Source organism: Trichoderma reesei (assembly GCF_000167675.1).
Source record: "Trichoderma reesei QM6a unplaced genomic scaffold TRIREscaffold_8, whole genome shotgun sequence".
NCBI classification, from domain to species: Eukaryota; Fungi; Ascomycota; class Sordariomycetes; order Hypocreales; family Hypocreaceae; genus Trichoderma; species Trichoderma reesei.
In genome coordinates, this window is record NW_006711155.1 from 136,813 (window position 1) to 157,987 (window position 21,175).

General features: G+C 54.9%; 8 protein-coding genes across 8 annotated transcripts; 5 read left to right on the forward strand and 3 right to left on the reverse strand.

Moving 5' to 3' along the window:
• Positions 1-311: 311 nt before the first annotated feature.
• TRIREDRAFT_61288 (uncharacterized protein) lies at positions 312-1,625 on the reverse strand (the record flags this gene model as incomplete). Its single annotated transcript, XM_006965008.1, has 2 exons — positions 312-1,308; positions 1,384-1,625. The coding sequence occupies 2 exons, from the start codon at positions 1,623-1,625 to the stop codon at positions 312-314; spliced, it is 1,239 nt and encodes a 412-aa protein (XP_006965070.1).
• Positions 1,626-1,969: 344 nt separating this feature from the next.
• Positions 1,970-3,495, forward strand: TRIREDRAFT_22168 (uncharacterized protein; the record flags this gene model as incomplete). The annotated part of the gene is made up of 4 exons (XM_006964773.1): positions 1,970-2,368; positions 2,439-2,968; positions 3,080-3,332; positions 3,401-3,495. Exons 1-4 carry the CDS (start codon positions 2,341-2,343, stop codon positions 3,493-3,495), a joined length of 906 nt encoding a protein of 301 aa, XP_006964835.1. The 5' UTR covers positions 1,970-2,340.
• Positions 3,496-3,626: 131 nt separating this feature from the next.
• TRIREDRAFT_121544 (acetyltransferase) lies at positions 3,627-4,513 on the reverse strand. Its single transcript, XM_006965009.1, has 2 exons — positions 4,316-4,513; positions 3,627-4,237 (listed from the first exon to the last, which is right to left on the reverse strand). The coding sequence occupies exons 1-2, from the start codon at positions 4,493-4,495 to the stop codon at positions 3,866-3,868; spliced, it is 552 nt and encodes a 183-aa protein (XP_006965071.1). The 5' UTR covers positions 4,496-4,513; the 3' UTR covers positions 3,627-3,865.
• Positions 4,514-5,377: 864 nt separating this feature from the next.
• Positions 5,378-7,590, forward strand: TRIREDRAFT_121546 (uncharacterized protein; the record flags this gene model as incomplete). Its single annotated transcript, XM_006964845.1, has 1 exon — positions 5,378-7,590. Exon 1 carries the CDS (start codon positions 5,686-5,688, stop codon positions 7,588-7,590), a length of 1,905 nt encoding a protein of 634 aa, XP_006964907.1. The 5' UTR covers positions 5,378-5,685.
• Positions 7,591-8,896: 1,306 nt separating this feature from the next.
• On the forward strand, positions 8,897-11,117 carry TRIREDRAFT_77412 (uncharacterized protein; the record flags this gene model as incomplete). Its single annotated transcript, XM_006964846.1, has 3 exons — positions 8,897-8,972; positions 9,053-9,588; positions 9,670-11,117. The coding sequence occupies 3 exons, from the start codon at positions 8,897-8,899 to the stop codon at positions 10,579-10,581; spliced, it is 1,524 nt and encodes a 507-aa protein (XP_006964908.1). The 3' UTR covers positions 10,582-11,117.
• A 2,473-nt stretch (positions 11,118-13,590) lies between these two features.
• Positions 13,591-15,966, forward strand: TRIREDRAFT_60664 (uncharacterized protein; the record flags this gene model as incomplete). Its single annotated transcript, XM_006964847.1, has 3 exons — positions 13,591-14,185; positions 14,291-15,116; positions 15,201-15,966. Coding segments are annotated over 3 exons (2,187 nt in total), but the record flags the coding sequence as incomplete, so codon positions are not given.
• A 1,133-nt stretch (positions 15,967-17,099) lies between these two features.
• Positions 17,100-18,079, forward strand: TRIREDRAFT_3671 (uncharacterized protein; the record flags this gene model as incomplete). Its single annotated transcript, XM_006964748.1, has 2 exons — positions 17,100-17,214; positions 17,568-18,079. The coding sequence occupies 2 exons, from the start codon at positions 17,100-17,102 to the stop codon at positions 18,077-18,079; spliced, it is 627 nt and encodes a 208-aa protein (XP_006964810.1).
• Positions 18,080-18,620: 541 nt separating this feature from the next.
• On the reverse strand, positions 18,621-20,298 carry TRIREDRAFT_121550 (uncharacterized protein). The gene is made up of 4 exons (XM_006965010.1): positions 19,883-20,298; positions 19,660-19,755; positions 19,365-19,558; positions 18,621-19,275 (listed from the first exon to the last, which is right to left on the reverse strand). The coding sequence occupies exons 1-4, from the start codon at positions 19,959-19,961 to the stop codon at positions 18,907-18,909; spliced, it is 738 nt and encodes a 245-aa protein (XP_006965072.1). The 5' UTR covers positions 19,962-20,298; the 3' UTR covers positions 18,621-18,906.
• Between the last annotated feature and the right edge of the window lie 877 nt (positions 20,299-21,175).

Below are 21,175 nucleotides of genomic sequence, written 5' to 3' on the forward strand. Positions count from 1 at the left end.
ATGCATCTCCCCAAGGCCTCTGGTTCCTGGCTGATCAGCAACAGCATGCCTCTGCCGAATGCACCCCACGCCGGGCTGGCCAGATTACCCGAGATCCAATGTCTAGCTTGTCTCGCTTCTCCCCGATTTTCTAGAATGATGGCTCGGGTGAAGGGACAAGCCAACGGTCGTTGACTGTCCGAATGAGGCAGACTCCTCACCTACATGACCTTGGGTGACTGGTTTGGCCAGCCAGGAGTTCAACCTTTGGTCCTCAAGGAAGCGGTTTGCACAATGGACGTGACATCATCGGGAAATTGGATCTGGTATTATCACCGCGGCTCGTATTCCCAGAGGCAGAGCAGCTTGTCATAAAAGCTGGTTGAGACAATGCGCGTCCTCCCACTCTCCGTAGGCGACGCCGGCACAATATCCGAGGCGTAATTCATGCTTCTGTGTTCTTCGAACCGGGCCAGAACGACGCAGGCACAGTCCTGTCCGCTGCTGTCAGTCACGATCTCGACAAGTCTCGCTCCGGCGTACATGCAAGACGCCAGGATCCGTATCTTTGTTGAACCTTCCGTTGTTCGAATGTTCACCAGGTTCAGCCTCCACACACCCCCTCCCAGGTTCGCGGCTGCCAGCAGTTGCACGCGCTTCAAGCCATACGACTGATGAAGATCATGGATGGCAAAGACTCGCAAATGGTCGTCGTAGCTCCCCGTGACGACCAGTCTGCCGCCATCCCTCGTGGACAGCGGCAGGGGCAGAATGGCCGTTACTCCTGCATCGTGCTGCCCCTTGATTGTCGCCGGGCCGAATGGCATCTCTAGAATGGATGATGGGTCATGTTCATCCCCGCCTCCTAACCAGTGACAGGTCGTATATCGAAGCATGGAGTCGTCGCCCCCACAATAGACTGAGATGGGCTGGTTTGCTGCGCGAGATGCGGCATCTACAGGAGCGAAGGCTATGCACCAGGCCTCGAGAGAGTTCTGAACGTCCACGTCGACAGACTTGGCAATCTTCCACTCATGGTCCAGCAGCAGCAGCCTTGCTAGCCCGGTAGAAGTGGTCACCCCAAGCACCCTGCGCGCGACTGGGTGCCAGTTGCACTGCAGAAACAGCACGTCGCCGTCCAGGTCCTCGCATCTGCTCGTGGCCAAGTGCTGCAACGGCGCGCTGGCATCCCGGAGCGGGTCGAACTTGAACACGGCAAGGGTTCCAGTGCTGGACACGACTGCCAAGACGTCTCGGTATTCCGGGACATCCCGGTAGAAGCGGAGATCTAGCAGAGCAGATGGTTGCATGACTGTCTGCACTATCGAGCTGTTTTCCTCATTGGCAGTCAGCAGTCCGGCAGCCTCGCTAGCTTCTCGTCGGCACCCGGAGGTGAAGCCTTACATGTCGTCGCCCTGGACCTTGAGGACGACGAGGCTGCCATTTCGGCTCTGGGCTTTGGGAACTGCTGGAGAAGCCTCCTCATCCTCCTCTTTGGTCTCCGGCGCTGTCTCGCTGTCGTCCTTCTGCAGGTTGTACGTTCCCACCACCAGATACTCAGGGTGCGCGGGGCAGAACTCGGCGCAGCTTGGCGGGAGGTCCAATATCAGCGAATGCAGTGAAGCGACTGGCGTCAGCTCCTCCATGTTCGAGACGCTGTGCTGATGATGCCTCTTTGAAGTGCGAAAAGGCCAATTTGATATCAAGGGAAAGGGGAAAAAAGGACAGTCGAGTTGAGTGTGGAAAAGCTGCAAAGAAGGCAAAGAAAGCAGATGGAAGAGACACGGCAAAGTTCAGACGCCAGCAAAAGTTGTGGCTTTGGTGGAGCTTATCGGATCGCTTCCCGCCAGCCCGGCGGCAGTGACTGAAGAGACGTGACTGGAGGAGGATGCTTGCAGGGGCAACATGGAGGCTGTTGTAAATCATCTTATTTATGACATGGCCTCGCATACATATAAGAGACGATCTCTTCACGGCTCTGCTGCTTCGTTTTCCTTCCCTCTTTTGTCTTCTTACTCTTTTACAGAGCTGACGAAGATTCGACGTCGCCCACACCATCACCCACATCACCACTCATCGAAGCTGCACGGATCAGCCCTGATACTACCTGTACCTCACACTCAATCGACTGGCCGTTTTCTGTCACTGAACAGCTTCTCTATCCTCATACTACCGATATCACTCGTCTGCCATACATAGGTACACAAGCTGCGTGCGCCTTCATTGGGTCACGCGGGAGTACCAGCGTTCGCACTACCATTGAAGGTAGTAGTTGTACCTAGGCGTATCGAGCTGAGGCGCCCAACTGCCGTAGCGGGCTCGGGTAGTACCGTCTTTGCGGCGCGAGTGGCTTCAGACGCCATGGACTCTGACGACTCTGACTTTTACGGTACCTTGAATTCCATGCTGCTCTGATGGGACAACGAAGGGAGACAACAGCCCCTGACTGGCTGACCTAGGCGATGACGAAACCGTCTCACAACTGCTACGGCGTGTCGCCGACTTTGACGTGGACGAATGGGCGCAGCAGCACCGCGCACACCCGGGCCGTCCCCAGCGCCAGATCAAGCTCTTTGACGAGGCCGCTCGACTGCACAATCCGTACGCGGGCATCTCATACGCATGGCAGCTGACGGAGACGGTGGACGACTTCCTCGCGCGGCTGCCGCCGGCGACGACCGACCGGACGCCCGAGGTGCCGTGGATCTACATCTGCAACCCTTGGATCCCCCGCGTCCACAAGCGCGAGGGCCAGGCCCAGTTCTCCAAGGGCAACGAGGACGAGGCGCCGGAGGAGGAGGGCAGCGAGACGGCCATGGTCGCCCAGGGCGGCCTTGAAAGGCTTCACCTGCTCAGCAAGTTCATCGAGGGGATGCAGAGGTCCGGGCAGGCCCCGTCCGTTGTTGAAAGGGAAATCAGCAGGCAGCGGAAGCAGGCCACAGGCGATATTCTCAAGCTGGCCCATCTCGTCAAGGTTCGAACAGGCAAAGTGCGACCCCCCTCCTTTCCGCTTTGATGCACCCCATGTGTGATGTGTGGATGATGATGATGATGCCTCCTTCATCAAGGCGGTATTGCTGACTACGCGATCGCTTGGCAGTGGATGCTGTTCTGCCCGACCACGGAAGTCAACGAGGTGTGGGAGATTGTCGCAAAAGCAACAGCAAACAACGAGCTCGGCATCGCCGCCAAGGTCGCGCCGCGGTCGCCACTGGAGGATCCCCGCAAGGATCGCCTTTTGTGCGTCTACACAGCCGATTTCACGGACATGGCCGACGTTGGGCGCGTGTTGCAGAAGCTGCGCGAGCTCAAGCTGGTCGAGGCCAGAGGCCGGCCGATATACTACAAACCAGGTATGTATCACTGTCCTCTCCTGCATGCACCCTGCTTTGTGTGTGTCCCTGACCGACACCTTTCATAGATGCATTCACATACATTGGCATCTCCTCTGGTAATCCATGGGGCCTGAGAGCCTCTATATACAGCTCGACCGATAAATTTCCCAGTCGAGCATGAGGCGGAGGAAAAGCGAAGAGTAATTCTGTGGAACATGAAAGAGTCGAGAGCTGCGATACCATGATACCTATGTCGATATAGCCAACGGGGGACTTTGCCCCATACTGTCAAGCCGACTTTGAAGAAAGCAATGCATGCTAGGACAGATAAAAAAAAAAACAGAGACGCAATGATATGCTAAACGCCAGTCTCGCATGACCCAACACTCATGTCAAAGTTGCCAACACCGCCATGCCACACCATCCCAAGCACGCATCTCTACCGCCACAATCCGATGTATCCCCAAAATACAAGCCTCTCTCTATGCTCGGTGGACTTGCAGTAGACATTCAAAAAGCCATCCCCATTCGACGTTGAAACAGAAATGGGCTCACTGCTCATCGTAATTTGGGTCGTGATCCGGGTCGACGGCCTTGAGCAGGAGGATGAGTCGGTATGCGCTGTTTCCGTTGAGATAGTATCGATGCAGCTTCTTGGAGCGAATGAAGCCGAGCCCCTCATACAGCTTCATGGCCGGCGTGTTCGTCTCCTCCGTCTCCAGCACCACCTCATCGGCATTCCGACTCGCCATGGCCTCGATGGCCTTCTTCACCAGCGCGGTGGCCACCCCCCGGCCGCGGAAGTGCGAAGCCACGGCCAGCATGGCGATGTAGCCTCGCCGCGTTGGGGGCGAGTGAGACGAGTGGACCTCGAGCTTGCAGACAATGACGCCGATGAGGGACGAGTCCTTGGGGTCCAGGGCCTAGGTAGTTGTCAAAAGGTGTTATTAAGGGGGAGGGACTCATCAGCTTTTCCGTCGAACTGAAAGGGGGAGGCTTACCATGAAGCAAAGGTGAGACCACTGGCAGAGAAAGTACCGGTAGACGTAGATGCTGTAAGGCTCGCTCAGGTCCTTTGAGATGAGCGCCCGGATGGCTGGCAGATACTGGCTCTCAAGCCGGTGCTCATACTGGATGTATTCCAGGGCGACGGGCAGCTGCTTGGTCGACGACACCGCCATGTTGTCGTCCGGTTTATTCTGCTGGGTCCGCGGTGGGTAAAAAAAAAGAAAAAGAAAAAAAAAAGGAGCTGGGTATTCGGATACTGCTGTAGTAGTGAATGCCTGTCTGTCCGTCTGGGTATCGCAAGTCGCTTCCTTGTGATCTCTCTCCTTGGACCTCTTTATTTTCTTCTTCGTCTTTCTCAGTCCACCTCCTCCGAAAGGGAGTGACTCAACCGTCGGCCAGTGAGTCGACAGAGCAAGCAAAGAGCCAAAGCGGCAGCCAACCAGGCAGCCCGGTCAGCATCGGCGGGAAAACGCAGCGAATCCTTTACGAGAGCGGACGGCCTGCGGAACGGAAAATGAGGCACGAACACAAACAGGTGCCTGACAAGCGCACCTCTTTTTCCTGGTCCGTTTTTGGTGCAGCCTTGGAAAAAAGTCCCGTCTGACTAACAAGCCCAAGCTCGAGCTGCCCAATACGATACGATATGCGCTGTCGTTGAAGTGGAGGCTCTTGGACCCCCCCAAATTCCGTCGCGCGTGACGGCGCAATCACATGTCAATGGATGGGGGGGGCTTCCATGAGTGGTGGTTTCATAGAAGGGGCTCCGGACTGAGATTGCTGGAGCTTCATGTGAATGTGAAGCAGCCGATGGCCACAAGCAGCGATCAAGTACTTTTAAGTACTGGATCCCACGTCCGGGCGCGGGAGAGCAAGAACACAAGGTACTCGTAAGGTAGCTTGCAGTTTGAGAGCCTCCATGTGAACCGGGATCCAGTAACTTGCCGTAGCCAATGGACGGGCTGCTGGGCCACTCCGAAGTTGTCGAACCTTGCGTCTAGATTCTCAGTGTTCCCTCCTCTTTTGCCAACTGCTTTCTCCATGTCTTGGTTTCCCTCCTTTGTTTCATTCTGTCCTTGAAAGATGAGGGACGGGATTCTGGATCCTTTTGGCGCTGTCAGTTCAACTTTAGCGGTCTTCCCACAGCGGTGGTAGCCACTAAAAAGGCCACAACTTCTTCTCGTGCCAGGCGAATCACTGACGTCAGCCGCTATTGACTTCATCCAACTCGGGCCAACCGAACAAACCATTTCTGGAGAGCCTCAACCTCTTCTGGAGAAGCATTTCTGCCCTCGGACCAACAGGCGCAGATTTGCCCCTCTTCTCTTCCCGTCCCGCGATCTTGACAGTCACGGACGTTGCGATCATGGCGACGAGCTTGCGGAGGCGGATCCCGCCAGAGTCCAGCTCGGCCGACGCCGTCGCGGACTCTGACAAGCAGCATGGCAACCGTCCGTCGACGCCGCCGCCTCGCGTCCATGTCGTTGAACGGCTGCCCAAGGCGCGGAAGCGTCGCAACACCTTCATCTTCCTGCTCGGCGGGCTCTGCGGCCTCATTGCGGCGGGCTTCTTCGCAAAGACGAATGATCTGATCGACTTGCCCGAGCTGACGGAGATCAACATGGACAGCTTGCTCGATGTCATCCCAGCTGGCCTGGTCAGGGACATGCGCGATCTCGTCCAAGGCGAGCGCGACGCCACCTCGTATGATTCCTTTTCGGTCGGCCTCAAGGCTAGGGCCGAGGGCCTGGATGCGCACCATCCCATGATCATGATACCCGGCGTCATCTCTACCGGCCTGGAGTCCTGGGGCACAGCCAACGTCTCGAGGGCCTATTTCCGAAAGAGACTGTGGGGGAGCTGGACAATGATGAGAGCTTTGGTCCTTGACAAGGAGGTTTGGAAGAAGCACATCATGTTGGACCAGCGAACGGGACTCGACCCGCCCCATGTGAAGCTCCGTGCCGCCCAGGGCTTTGACGCAACCGACTTCTTCATCACGGGTTATTGGATATGGAGCAAAATCTTTGAGAATCTGGCCACCATTGGCTACGATCCCACAAATTCGTTCACGGCCGCATACGACTGGAGACTCTCATATGCCAATCTCGAGGTGAGAGATCGATACTTTTCGAGGCTCAAGTCGTACATTGAGACCGCAGTCGCATTCGAGGGCAGAAAAGTTGTCCTTGCCTCGCACAGCATGGGCAGCCAGGTCATTTTCTACTTCTACCACTGGGTCGAGTCTGACCTGGGCGGCCGCGGCGGAGGGGACTGGGTGGACCGTCACATCGACTCATGGATCAATATCAGCGGCTGCATGTTAGGGGCAGTCAAGGATTTGACAGCTGTGTTGTCCGGAGAGATGCGCGATACAGCCCAACTGAACGCCTTGGCCATCTATGGCTTGGAAAAGTTTTTGAGCAAGGAGGAGCGAGCAGAGCTCTTCCGAGCCATGCCGGGCATCTCGTCGATGCTTCCCATCGGGGGCAATGCTGTGTGGGGAGACCTGAACGGAGCACCGGATGACCTGCCTGGCCAAACTTACACGTACGGATCTCTTTTGAACTTTCGAGTCGGCGCCAACTGGACGACGCCCGACCGGAACTTTACGGTTGACGATGCCATGGAGTATCTGTTCAACACGACGGAGGATTGGTATAAAGATCAGATCAAGCGCAGCTATTCCCACGGCGTTGCCCACACCGCGGCAGAGGTCGAGGCGAACGAAAAGATTCCTAGGAAGTGGATCAACCCGCTCGAAACCAGACTCCCACGGGCACCGAATCTCAAGATCTATTGCTTCTATGGTGTTGGCAAACCCACAGAGCGGTCATACTACTATCGAGCACCAGACCAGCCGCTCATGACAAATCTCAACATTACCATTGACACCGGGCTCACCCAAGGCCCGATCGATCACGGCGTCATTCTCGGCGAAGGAGACGGGACTGTGAATCTCCTGAGCTCGGGATACATGTGCAACCGCGGTTGGAACATGAAGCGATACAATCCGGCCGGGGCCAAGATTACAGTGGTTGAGATGCCTCACGAGCCGGATCGATTTAGCCCACGAGGCGGCCCCAACACGGCTGACCACGTCGACATCTTGGGCAGGCAGACGCTGAACGAACTGATCCTGAGGGTTGCTGCCGGCAAGGGCGCCACCATTACCGATTATGTCGTTAGCGACATCAAGGCCTATGCCGACAAGGTGAAGATATATGAGGAAGAGGACGGAGCCAAGAATATCTGGAGCAAAATGTTATAGAGCGACATGTTTGATCTGGTGACTTGGATTATCTGTGCGATGGGCCTGGCTGGGCTGGGCTGTGGAATCTGGCGTTTGGCGTGGGGAGCTGTACATATGCAAAGGGAGAGGCGGGCAGAGCGCTGGAATCGTGACCGAATAATACCCCCGGACGGTGCGAATGGACATAGAATAGTAGACAAGATGGAATATAGCTGAATCTGCATCTGAGTGGACAAGTTGTAGCCAGGGTTCTCTCTTCTTGGCGGTTATATTAGGGAAGTTACTGTAATACCTGCTTATCAGCACAGAGCAAGGCTTGGAAATTGGAGCCACTGCGGAAATGATGTCTAGGAGATGCAGAGCCACGATACGGTGTACAGGGATATTGCTGGTTATTTGCGGGAAAACATGACAATTGTAATGATGACAGTCATCAGATCAATCAACATGAGGTCTGCAGTGATGGGGAGAAGCGGGAGAAGCCCTCGTGTAAGTGCAAGAAGCGATAGTACCATTTGCCTGCCATGCACACACGACCCAACCAGATACCTAGTAACTTGTCTGTCACATCTCTCGTCTCTCCTTTGAACCTACCCTCTCCGTATCAAATTGTTCCTGCACGGTCAATAATCACTGCTGCGTATCATCGCTAGCTGCACGCGTATTCATATACGAAATATATCAGCATGGCGTCCCGTCTCCTTTTTTGTGGCTTCCTACTACTTGTATGGGTTTTTTGCTCCCTAGGTTGTTTGCTAGCGCCGCCGTTGACCGGCTGCGCCTGTTGGGTGACATCAGGCTAAGGTATGTATTACCATGCAGCGCTTGATCGTTCCCGTACCTCCAAAAATCAATCCCGAAAAGCATCGCCTTCTTTTCACCTCTTCCCTTTCTACCCCACAAGTCCAGCCGGGGCGCTTTTGCAAACCGCAACGCATCAGCCGCAACGCAAACCCGGGCCAATTCAGCAATCAAAGGAGCCCGGCCAGGGTCAGGGTGTGGCAACGACTGCGTCGGAGGTCTGGCAAGGACGAGAGAAACACGGGACTGGAGGGGGGAAAAGGGAATCTTGTGACTTGGGGGGAGGAATCGCCGTGGCGCACTTTTTCTCTTGTCTCGGTCGACGTGCCTCTTTGTCTGTCCTTTTGCAAAGTGTGCAAGCGAACAACTCCTAGCCGCGCTTCTTCTTCTGCTTCTGCTTCTTATCTTTTTCTATCTTCTTCTTCTTCTTCTACTTCTACTTCGCCGCTTCGCCAGCCTTACTCGCCCAACCTGCGCAAAGGCCAGATGCAGTCGCTGCCTCGTGCTGCGGGACCTGGCAGCCATGGCGGATTACGACGAGACGGCGCCATCTCCGCCCACTCCTCTCTCTCCCGAGGAGGAGGACGCCCTGTGGTCTGGTGAGTCGATGGATCTGAAGCGCTTGGGGATGGGGGGGTAAAGACGAGAAAGCTGACCATTGTCGCCGTCTGCTGTCTAGAACTCGATAAGTGTGTCTCGGAACACTGCGAGAGCTACGAAGCCATCGACGATGCCCTTCGGTCCTGGCTGGACCTCACGACCAAGCTGCGCGACCAGCAACCCACATCTCAAGAGGAAGTCGTCATGTGCGCGCAGATCCTGCTGGACAGCGTCATCTTCCAGACGCACAAGGACTACGTCCGCAAGCAGCTCATCTACAGCCTGCTGCAGGAGGACGAGGCCGGCCCGCTGCACGCCATAGTATGCATGCTGCTCCTCGACGGCCACCGCGACGAGGCGACGTTTCCGCGCATGATCCAGGAGGCCTGCTTCCCTCGGCTCCTGGAGCTGATCAGCAGCCGGGACACAAACGACGACCCGCGCCTCCATCGCTTCCTGCTGCAGCTCATGTACGAGATGTCGCGTGTGGAGCGCCTTTCGCCCGAGGATCTGGCGTTGGTGGACGATGACTTTATACACTTACTCTTTGGCCTCATCGAGGGCGTCTCTAGCGATGTCAACGACCCCTATCATTACCCGACCATCAGGGTGCTGGTGAGTATTTGATGCTTCCACATACGCGGGCGCATGTTTCGAAGGGATACTGACGAGTAGCATCAGCTTGTCCTGAATGAGCAATACATGCTTGCGTCCACAGACACGGTCACGAATCCCGGTTCGGTGCCGGAACCGTTGACGAACCGCATCGTCAAGTGCCTGAGCCTCTACGGCCCAAGGTACCGAACGTTTGGAGAGAACATCATTCTGCTCCTCAACCGGGAGACGGAGACGTCTCTCCAACTGCTGATCCTCAAGCTTTTATATCTTCTCTTTACCACGAAAGCGACGTACGAATATTTCTACACCAACGATTTGCGAGTGCTGCTCGATGTCATTATTCGAAACTTGATGGATCTTCCTGATGAGCGAATGTCTCTCCGGCATACATACTTGCGAATCCTGTACCCTCTGTTGGCGCATACGCAGATGAACCAGCCGCCGCACTATAAGAAGGATGAGATTCTCCGGGTAATCAGGATTCTTAGGGGTTCGCATAACGCTCATTTTGCGCCCGCCGACCCTACAACTCTGCGACTGGTGAACCGAGTCGCCAAGGTCAGCTGGCTCGAGGCAGATGACGAAGACTCTGAGGCATCCGGACAGGCAGAGGTGGCCCGAAAGCTCCTGGGCATGAGCGTCTCACCGAGGGACTCGTCCAGCAGTGTTAGTGTCAGTGATGTAGCCGAGGTTACGGAAAAGCCAGGCGTGCAGACACCCAGTCGGAGCCAGGACGCGAAAGCAAACCCCGGACATTCGGAGCATGACGGGGAGTCGGAGGATAGCAGTGCTGGCAAAGCCAGGAAGCCCCTGCCGGCAGTGCCCAAACATCGGCACGGCATCCCCTTTGTGCATGCCGCCACCACGGTGCACCTTGCCAATATTGCCACGAAGAAGATACCGCCCAAAGCGCCACCGCCCAGACGACATGGCAAGGCGAGAATGGCGGAAACGGCGTCTGACGAGCACCTCGCGGGGGCCGTAAACTAGGAGGGCCTGAGACTCTTTTAGCCCAGATATGCACGTGTCCGTCACGGCTTTGGCGACGGGTGCATGTTGTTTTCTTTGCTTTTCCTCTTTTTTTCTTCCTATAGTGCGCATTGTGTTTTCGTTGTTCTCTTACCTCGTACCCTTTATCCAGCCCTTTATCCAGAGGCCGTTGTCAGCTAAGCCCTGATGGCTGTGGCTTGGCGTAAACGACCTTTTCTGTTACACGGGGTTTATTACACCTTTGGAGACGTTTCCGGAGTTTTTGGAGTACATGCGCGGAGTGACACGGGGATCATCTCTCTCTCGAACTCGTTACGATCAGCGACAAGCCGGCCAGCGTTTGACATGAGAAAAATGAGTAAAGGGACATACCTCGCATCATAGACAAGGTGTTTATTGGGGCGAGAGAAGCAGCTTCTTTGCTAACCTCTTTTCACTTCTCTTTGTACATAACAGACGTACATACAATGTCTTACTATTGGGCATGATGCTTGGCACACGGGGCGAACAGGCAAAGGGGAATCTGTTACTTGGACGATGGTGTCTTTGTCGCCTACATCTTTTTCTTTTCGTTTGGGGCTCTCTGCAAGACTGCTTAATGTTGGGCGTTGAGTCGAATACAATGGATGATTCAATCGTCGATATGGACGTACAACTGTGCGAAGTCGTGATTTGACTGGGAGTTGGGATTGGCGGGTGTTTATGTACGTCCTACGATGCTATGCCCGTTCCGGTTGATGGGCTGGCATATATCAAGATAGCCAGCTGTTCTATGTGATATCGTATCGTTCATATCAACACTCTTTCTGATACTTCTACATCTACATCTTGGCTGGTACCTTAGGTCACTTGTATGGGAACCGACTGATGGGCTGCCAGTGAAAGGCTCAAACAAGTCTCAGCTATTCTGAGATGTCTTTCCGTCAATGCTGGAGAAGAAGAAGAAGCCGTAGATGACAGACGGAACCGCCTCTAAGATGCCATGAATCTCGAGCTTGCCCAATTCCGAGGCAACGACTCCCGTAAACTGGAGATTGCATCGATCGCTGGATTTATCACCGACTACTAGCCTCATTCACATGGAATCTTCATAGTGGATCGTGGGGAGAAAATGGGGAAAGGGGGGCACGCCTTTTTGCTAGCGGCAACTCATTGTGGCTTGCGTGGATTTTGTGTGGCTTATGTCGGGCGCTTGTTCTTTTCTTAGGGGGAAAGGAGATCGGGAATAAGTACTGGCAAAGCAAGAATACTACGTCATTATTCTCTGGGGCGGGTCCTCATTCGATTCGGTGCAACTGGACGGTTGCATCTTCTTGATGAGGGGGGAGGCAGCCTGGACCCAGCTGAAAGGTGGGTTGTTTGTGTTGTTCTCGTGTGCAAGTACGTAGTATGTGCGTTGCATGTACTGCATATAGGTATGTATGCATTCTTCAGCTTGTAATGCGATGAGTTGGTTGACGCGTGCTTTGGCGCATGTTTGGAGGGACTTGCTGTATTAAGCGATGACGATGACGACGGTGACGGCTTCGCCAAGAACCGGTATTTTCGGTCTACTATGACCCCATGCTAGGGGAGACAAGGGACAAAGGACAAAAAGAGACCATCTTACACTGAGAGGGACAATGCCCAACGTAATCTCGAGTGAGAACTCTGCCCCTTGGGCCAGGGACGCTCCCGCAGATCAAATATTACTGTATCACATACCTACCTAGGTAGGGTACTGCCCATTGCTGACGAGGCAAAAGATACACGTATAGGAAGGACAAGATCGTGATAACTCTTGTGTTGGTTTGGGGGATCGTCCTTGAAGGGGGCTGGAATTTGAAGATCTACATACTACTGACATACTAGGTAAGGCACTTACTGTACAAGCACACAGGGAACGACCTTGATGAGAAGCTCGACGCTTGTCACTCTCGTGCATTCGATCTTGTGTCTGGATTGGGAACATTTCACTTCAACTTGGAGGGTCCAAGTAGGTACATACTAGTATACCTGCAAGTGACGGGTGCGGACACGCAAGCGGTGCGATGACGCCAGGTCACCACGAGGTGCCTGCGCTAGCGGCCCCCTCTTTTCTGTGCTGTGCGCAAGTTATATGAGGTTTAAATGCGGGTTGGACCAGGTCAAGCTGTTTCGTAGCCGCTACTTTTGCCGCCATGCGAGAAAAGGCGACAAAGAGAAGTATCGGCTACTTTTTGTGCCTCAGCCTGCATGACGAGAGGTCATCATCGATGCTGGAGGGGTACGTATCGCATGTACCTGGTAACAGCGCCCGTCTCCCGGTGCGACAGAGTCGCAAATCATGCGCTGATGCGAGGCGGTGGTTCGTGGCTCGGCAGCACCAAATTCGCAATTTACGAGGCCGCCTCGATTCGCATTGCCCCCAATTAACGCTTCTTGCTATAACTGCTGCTGCGAACAAGAGCTCCGAGGTAGGCCGTTGCTCGCTCTCTTCCTCATCATTTCTCTTTGACGTCGGCACCTGCTTCGTGGCGCTAAATCCATAGCCTGCTTGTGCTTGCTCTTGGCCATTTCTCCCCTCCTCTAAACCACCCACCCCAAAAGGTCTCACCTGTTGCTCTATTGCGTCAGTCATCATCAACAACCCTGTTTGACGTCTGAGCTTGTCTCGGCATTTCTTCCTCTCTCTCTCTCTCTCTCTCCCCTCCCCGCCAAAACGCCTCGTTTTTCTTGTGCTTCCGCGATCGTCCCCCAGCTGTCGTCACTCGCTAAAAGAAGTCGTGCGAGGCGAAAAGCCTTGGCTTGGGCGCCCTCCTCTGGCTGCTCAGAACTGCCCATAGCTAGGAGCAAACTATAATAGTTTGGCTGTGTGGCTGGAGCTTCTTTTCGCTCTGCCTCTTGCTCTTGTGTTTCCCTCCTCCTCTTGCCTCCCCTCCTCGCGGCTCAGCTCAGCTCAGCTCTACCTAGCTCTGTTTCTCTGATCTGCCTGTGACGACCCCTCGCCTACCCTCGCCCTCACACTTCCACCCGTTTCTCTCCTCCTCAATGGACGTCCAGCTTCAGTCCCAGGGACTGGCCCGTCATTCGCCCGATCTCAGTTCTTACCAGCAGCAGCAGCCCGTCTCGCCTCACCAGACTCCCCAGAAGTCGCGGCGACCGCTCTCCTACCAGCCACAGCCCACGTACCTCGAGCCCGGCCGACGCTCGCAAACCGCATCGCCTCAGGGACGCCCGGGCCCCGTCCCCGTCTCCGGCCGCTTCAACGAGGAGTGGGACGCCAGCCAGCGCGGAAGCTCCATCCTCCTCGACCACCATCGCCATCCAGACTCCCCCGTCATGTCGAGCTCTGCCGCGGCCGGCCCGGCGGCCATGCAGCGCTCCAACTCGGTCAACAGCTATGCCCCCGGCGACGATCGCGCCCTGCCTCAGAGGGGCAACACGCTCAAGAAGAAGGCGTCGCTGCGACGCAGCGGCCCGGGCAGCCTGGTGCGCTCCAGCAGCCGTCGCAGCGCTCGCGCGGGAAGCGTCAGGAGCCTTGCGCTGCAGAGTGCGACTGACCCCGACGAGCTGCACAGCGCATTCTTCTGTCCGGTTCCCACCAGCGGCTCTCCGACCGATGTGCTTGCCGCTCGATTCCAGAGTACGTCTGCCTCTCCTTTGCCCCTCTTGCGCTCATTCTTTGCGCATTGTCTTGGCGCATCGTGATTGCTCAATGGTATCATGTGACGCTGACAATGGGCTATAGCCTGGCGGAAGATCCTAAAAGACCTCATTACGTACTATCGCGAGATACATTCCCACTATGACCAAAAGGCCAAGTCGTTCGCCAAGCTCTTGAGCGTCTCCAACAACCTTCAGAACCCGACAGCGTTCCTCCAAACTCCTGGCATTGACGATGGGCTCCAAATTCTTCGCAATTATAACAAGCTCGCCCTTCAAGAGGCCACAAAGGCCAAAGAGATAGAGGATGATGTCATTCTGGCACTCACCGGGCTGAGGAGCGATCTGCAGCAGAAGATCAAGGAGATCAAGCACCTTGCCGGCGACTTCAAGAACTCTGTCGACAAAGAAATGGAAGCCACCGGCAAGGCCGTCAAGACGCTGACCGAGGCGCTGGGAAGGAATGAGATGGACATGTCTGCGACCACAGGCAAGCAGGATCCGTATCTCCTCAGGCTCGCTGTCGACCGCCAAATCGAGCGCCAGATTGACGAAGAAAACTACCTGCATCAAGCCTATCTCAACCTCGAGGGCTCTGGCCGCGAGCTGGAGTCCATCATTGTGGGCGAGATTCAGAAGGCGTACAATGCCTACGCCGGCATCCTGAAGCGCGAAGCCGACAATGCTCTCGGCGTTGTCGGGGAGCTTCGCGACGGGCCCATTGCCATGCCCAAGGATCAGGAATGGGAGCACTTTGTGACTACCGACAGCCGGATGGTCAACCCAAAATTGCCCTTGCGCTCCGTCGATCAGATTCACTATCCCGGGCAGGACCACATCGCGGCGCAGGAGATTCGCGCCGGGCTGCTGGAGCGCAAGAGCAAATACTTGAAGAGCTACACAGCAGGATGGTAAGTCACTTTGGTTCTTCAGTCAAACAAGATCAAGTGTTTTGTTTGAAAATCAAAGAATCGAAGCTAACTCCAGCACATCAGGTACGTACTTTCAACAACGCATCTCCACGAATTCAAGTCGGCAGATAAGGCGCAGGCCCCAATCATGTCTCTCTATCTTCCGGAACAGAAACTGGGATCGCGGTCCAGCGAAGGAGGCCCGTCGAACAAGTTCATTCTCAAGGGACGACAGACCGGCGCTATGCACCGAGGGCACACCTGGGTGTTCCGAGCCGAGAGCCACGAGACGATGATGGCTTGGTACGAGGACATCAGGGCCCTGACGGAGACATCACCGGAAGAGCGGACTGCGTTTGTGCGGTCTCACTCGCGCAGGAGCACCAGCCGATCATCGCACCGGTCCATCAGCAGCGACGGCCTGGACGAAGACCAAGACGAGGAGCCTTTTACGGCAACGGAGCAGGACGTTATTCCCGGACCTCGGACGGATCTAGCCTCGCGGCGGCCTCAACCAGGTGGGCGGTTCCCATCCGACATGCAAGTCAATGCCCAACGAGGCTTACAGGTGCCTCGATCCCCGTCTAGCGTAGCGTCCAGCCAGGAACCGTCTCCAGGCGCCCATGTGGTTGCCGCCGCGACTGCGATACCAGGAACCGCCACGGCCGCCTACTCAACAGAGAGGTACAACCGAAACCAAGAGGGCCATCTGGAATACGGACAGGAAGGCGTGACCCCGATCACCGACGTGCACGCCCAGGCAGTGTCTGCCGAGCACGAGGCGCAGGTCGACGGCGTCAACCCGTACACGAGCGAGCCACTGGACCAAGGCCACGGCGATCAACAGAACGTCCTGGCCACGCCACTTACCATCCCCGGCACTCGTCAGCCAGTGGTCATGGCCAACGGCCTTGGCGGCGACAAACACCTTGATCCAGCTCAGAATGCTGCTGGTATGAATGGTGCGTCTGGAAGTGAGGGGAGCGACCTCAATGGCGGGCACTACACCAACACTGGGGGCGCAGGTGGAAATGTCAACATGGTGGCTGTCAGCCCCGGCGCGATTCCTCGGTCCCAACAGGCAGACGCCTCGGGACTGCAGGTTCTTCCCGGCCAGGGAGATGCCGCGCAGCCAGTTGGCGGTAGCAACCCTGTTCGGGGGGTCAACGAGGAGAGGAACTCGAGCGCAGTGACGGTGTCTGACCTGCACATGCCAGGCAGCTTTCCTTAGGGTTCTTGACCACAACCAGACTGGCTGTGATTTGTTTGTATCTTGATTGATCTGTGTATGGTTGTCTTCAAAATGGGTATACTTTGCTATATGGATACCACTTGTCTGCCTGTTTTAGCTGTGTTTCTACAAAGGTTGCTGTCAATATGGAGGAGGCATGGCCGCATTGAGCCCACCGAGGGCGTTGGCTTTCATGGTACAACTGTTGATATCCTGCTCACTCATTAGGTATTTCCAAGCTGCCCTGCGTGGAGAAGCTGGTTGTCATTCTCCCTCTGCATTTAGTCTCTGAATACAAACACTTTATGAATCCAGACAATTGACCTCGCACGCAAACTCTGAAGAAATACATAAAAATATCAATGCTCATCATGACGGCCATTGGACTTGGAAAGGGGACCATCCATTCTGTAGGATTACATAAGACGTCTGTAGGATGCATGAATGCATGCACGCAGCCCCACAATATGCGAAGCCCGCTCAAATATTGATCCGCGCTAACCAATCAAACCTCGCCAATTCAGGCAAGCTCCAGCACTCTTTCTTTGAAAATTTCAACACCATCAAAAAAAAAAAAAGTCGAAAAAAAAAAGTTTCTCGAAACCGACGACGACGACCACCGAACAGGCCCCGACACAAGTGACAAATTGGCCTTTGCAACTCGTCCGATCGGTCGCCCAACAACGATTCCAATTCGATTGAATTGAAACAGAAAAGAGAAAAACAAAGGAGAAAGAAAAATAAACGGCATCATGTCCTTCCGAGGCGGGTCTCGCGGTGGTGGTCGCGGAGGGTCTGGCGGCTTCCGTGGTGGACGAGGAGGAGGATTCCAGCAGAGGGACATGGGTCCTCCGGCGCAGGTCCTGGGTATGTTTTTTGATTTTTCTTTCCCATCTGTTGTTTCTGCCGTCGGCCTTTTTGGTTTCTTTTAATCGTCGTCCTTCGGTCGCAAGGAGTGGGTGGAATGAAGTCGAGAGTTCTGATGCGCTTTCTGGCCTTGGATCTGAGAAAAAAAACTCTGCCTCTTGGGGGCTTCGTGGGATATGCTGTTCACAGCTTGTTCCTCTTGTTTCTCGAGTTTCTCGAAACCTCTTGAACTCTACGCCTTCTTCCTCCCTTTCTTCTCCTTCTTCTGCCCTCACATCTCAACCAGACAACACCCTCGAAGAAAAGAAAAGAAAAAAATGCAAACTAACAATAATCTCCCCACCCCCTTTCAGAAATGGGCAAATTCATCCACGCCTGCGAAGGCGAAATGGTCTGCGAATCAATCAACCCCAAAGTCCCGCACTTCAACGCCCAAATCTTCCTCGAGAACAAGACGGCCGTCGGCAAGGTCGACGAGGTCCTCGGCCCCATCAACCAGGTCTTCTTCACCATCAAGCCCTCCGAGGGCATCCAGGCCGCCTCCTTCAAGGAGGGCGACAAGTTCTACATTGCCCCCGAGAAGCTCCTGCCCCTCGACAAGTTCCTGCCCAAGCCCAAGCCCCCTCCCGGCGCCCCCAAGCCCAAGCGCGCCGGCGGCGGCTCCTCTCGCGGTGGTCCTAGGGGCGGTGGCCGCGGAGGCTTCTCTCGTGGTGGACGCGGTGGTCCCGGCGGTGGTCGCGGTGGGTTCTCGCGCGGCGGCGGCGCTGGCGGTCGCGGTGGTCGCGGTGGAAGCGGCGGCTTCTCCCGGGGCGGCGGTGGTGGCGGTAGGGGACGCGGCGGCTTCAGCAGAGGAGGCCGCTTCTAAATCATCTTTTTTCTGGAGATGGGAAAGAAACACGGCAGCGGAAGTTCCGCATGAAGTCTGCTTGTCTCTCAATCTCTGTCTTGCTCTCCATATCCTCTTCCCACCAGGGATAGAGATATTGGGGGAAATGGAAGAACCGACTCAAAAGACACGACGGCAAGGCAGCGAGAGAGAGAGACGGTGGGAATTGCGCAAGTCATCAAAGCTACAGCGACTTGGCCGCTTCGCTTGGACAGAATGGCAGGGGAGGAGAGATTTTATATGTATACAGGGCTCTACGGCGTTTTACGGCTCGGTTATTCCTCATCGTACTTAACTTTGGGTTTTCTCGTCATCCTTAAGCTGCCCCCTTTCGTTCTTCTTCTGCCACATGGAAGAGGCAAACTGTGATGACTGGAGATGGTGCGTGTGAATCACTTGAGGCTTGTTGGCGCAAATCGACTCTCGCGACAGAATGCAAATCATCGGAGCAATAGCAATGGAGCATTAGAGAGGCGGATGTTGGGGGTATCATAATCTCTGTTACGACAAGCCATGCAAACTATATCCCCTCATCCTTCAACGGTCAATTCTCCCTGCGTAGAGGAGAGTAGCTATCCATTATATAAAACCACCGCCCTTCAACCATGATACTCTTCAGTATTTGGAGGCGCTTGCCGACCAGCTACACAACCTAACATGATAGAGCAATCTCGTATGCGCCATTCCTCATTGATCGTGAACCATACAGACCATTGACCCTCTAGCCCAGTTTGTCACAGCCGAATATCCAGCGACACCGAGTGGTGGAAAATGAATGAAAATTTGCGACTGGTTCAGTCGCAGGTTTAGGGCTTCGGAATGCGTATCGTCTTGCTGGTCATCATGCAGCCGTGAATCATGAACAAAAGCACGGCGGGGTGGAACTCGAGCGCCGTGCCCTCAAACACGGTGCCAAAGGGGATGTTGTTGAGGATCCAACCCTGCTGCAGCCAGTAGGCCATGATGGCATCCAAGCCCAGCGACGTCGGGATGGGGGTGCCCTCAAAGTATTTGCTCTTGCCAGTGGCATCCTTGGGCAAAACCGCAACGGTCACGTTGAACCGGGCAAGTCGGGTCAGGCCGCACAGGACAAAGAAGGTTAGGCCGACGGTATCGGCGCGGGTTCGAAGACCAAGTGAAAAAGCCACCATGGCGGGAGCGACACCAAACGAGATCTACAAGATGCGAAGTGGTCAGTACGCATGTTCTTGCTTCAGCTTCTGGCCGAATAAACACGGGGTATCTCCAAGAAGAAAAATCGTACCAAGTCGGCGAGAGAGTCCAGCTCCTGTCCCATGAGGCTGCTCTTCTTCCTCCATCGAGCGACCTTGCCGTCAAAGAAGTCAAAGAATAGGCCAAACGGCAAAAAGGCCAGCGCCCACCACAGATGCGAGTCTCTGTTGGCTGCGTCAAGGCACGACTGTAGCGAGGAGAAAATCGACATGACACCACAAAAACCTGATCACATTGCAAGCTTCGTTAGCACATATCTCGTCTAGAACAAGCTCCTACAAGGACGAATCGCCAACGAGACAGGGCGGAGAGGGAAGGAAACCCACCGTTCATAAGAGTAATGAGATCAGCGAGGTGCATGGCCCGCACCAGCGAGAAGTGGCCCACGTCTGCAGAAAGAAGCATCTTTTGCTTGTCAATGGCTACATGGAAGAGAAGAGAGTCAGCCAGGGTAAAAGAAAAACCTCCCCGTCAGTCGTCCTTTACCCGCACAACAGCGATGATTGTCGACTCATTCCTTGGGAGAAGACTGCAGCAAGAGAAGCGTACCTGGCTGATTCTGCGAGGGCGCATCTTTCGAGGCCTGGCCGTTTGTACCCGCCGAAGCGGCACTGAGTCGTTGTGACATGGCGAGCAGGTTTGTAAATTCGCGAACTCAGGAAAGCCGTAGCTTCTCGTACTGGATCAAGAGGCTGCTTCGTCTGTATCCGTTTCGCTTCGCGTCCTTCGTCCGTACACGGGCCTCGGGGTGTTCGCCGAATCAAACAGAGGCGGGCGCGCAGTTCTCGATCGATCAATCGCCTGAGGAAGAAGAGAAGAAGTCTCTCAGAGCAAATGTTTCAGAGAGAAGAAGCTGGCCGGTGGGGGACGGCGATTTCTCAAGAGTTGAATGGAGAAGAAGATGTAGAAGAGACAGAAGAGGAAGAAGAGGAAGAGCCACGAAGAAGGAAAAAAATAAGAGGCAAGACGCGAGGGGCCGCTACTGCTGTGAATCGCTGCTCAATCACGGCACTTGCACTTTTTAGCTGTCCTTCCTTGTCCTGGCCTTGTCCCGCGGTCCCTCTTTCCCTCTTTGTTCCAGCCAGGGTGGCGGGCTGGCAGCTGCCCATCTGGCTTGATCGATCCCAGGCAGGGACTTGTATCATTGTATCCAGTACTTATCGCACACACAGTTTACACCTGAAGCACTAACATGTAAGCCCACTAACAGCTGCTATCCTAGGCCTCTCCCCAACCTCCAAGCAAAGCACCCATCCTGTGAAGTAAGTACCCGATACAACGAAATCTCCATCGTTGGCCCCTAAGTTCCAGCAGTCCAGCCAACCCCCTTTGGAGCTGGATTCGCTGAGGGTGCACTACAAGGAGAGGGAGAAGAAAACGTGCTACGATGCACAGTGCAACCAGATGATGTACCAGATCAGCGAATCACCAATGATGCACCAGTACCTTGCCTGCTCTCGTCTCTTGTCGCAAACACACCCCTGTCAGCAAAGTGATGTCAACGTCAATCAATGATGCACAGCTCTTTCTCTTTCGCGCACTTCAACACACACACACACACACACACACATGCGCATATATGTAATACATACACCATGCATGACTGGCCGATGATGCTCACAGAGAACGACAGCAGGAAAAACAGCAGAATCACAGTGATTCAAAGGACCTCACAGCTGGCAGTAAAGCGACAGCCTAACCCCAACAAGTAGACTAGAACAGCTCTTTACATACACCATACATCCACTACTCCCAGCATCACACAGAATGAAGAAATGTTATACTAATACGTAGCAAAACGGGCACAGTGCAGCATCGCATCCAGTACCTTGGTAGCACGAG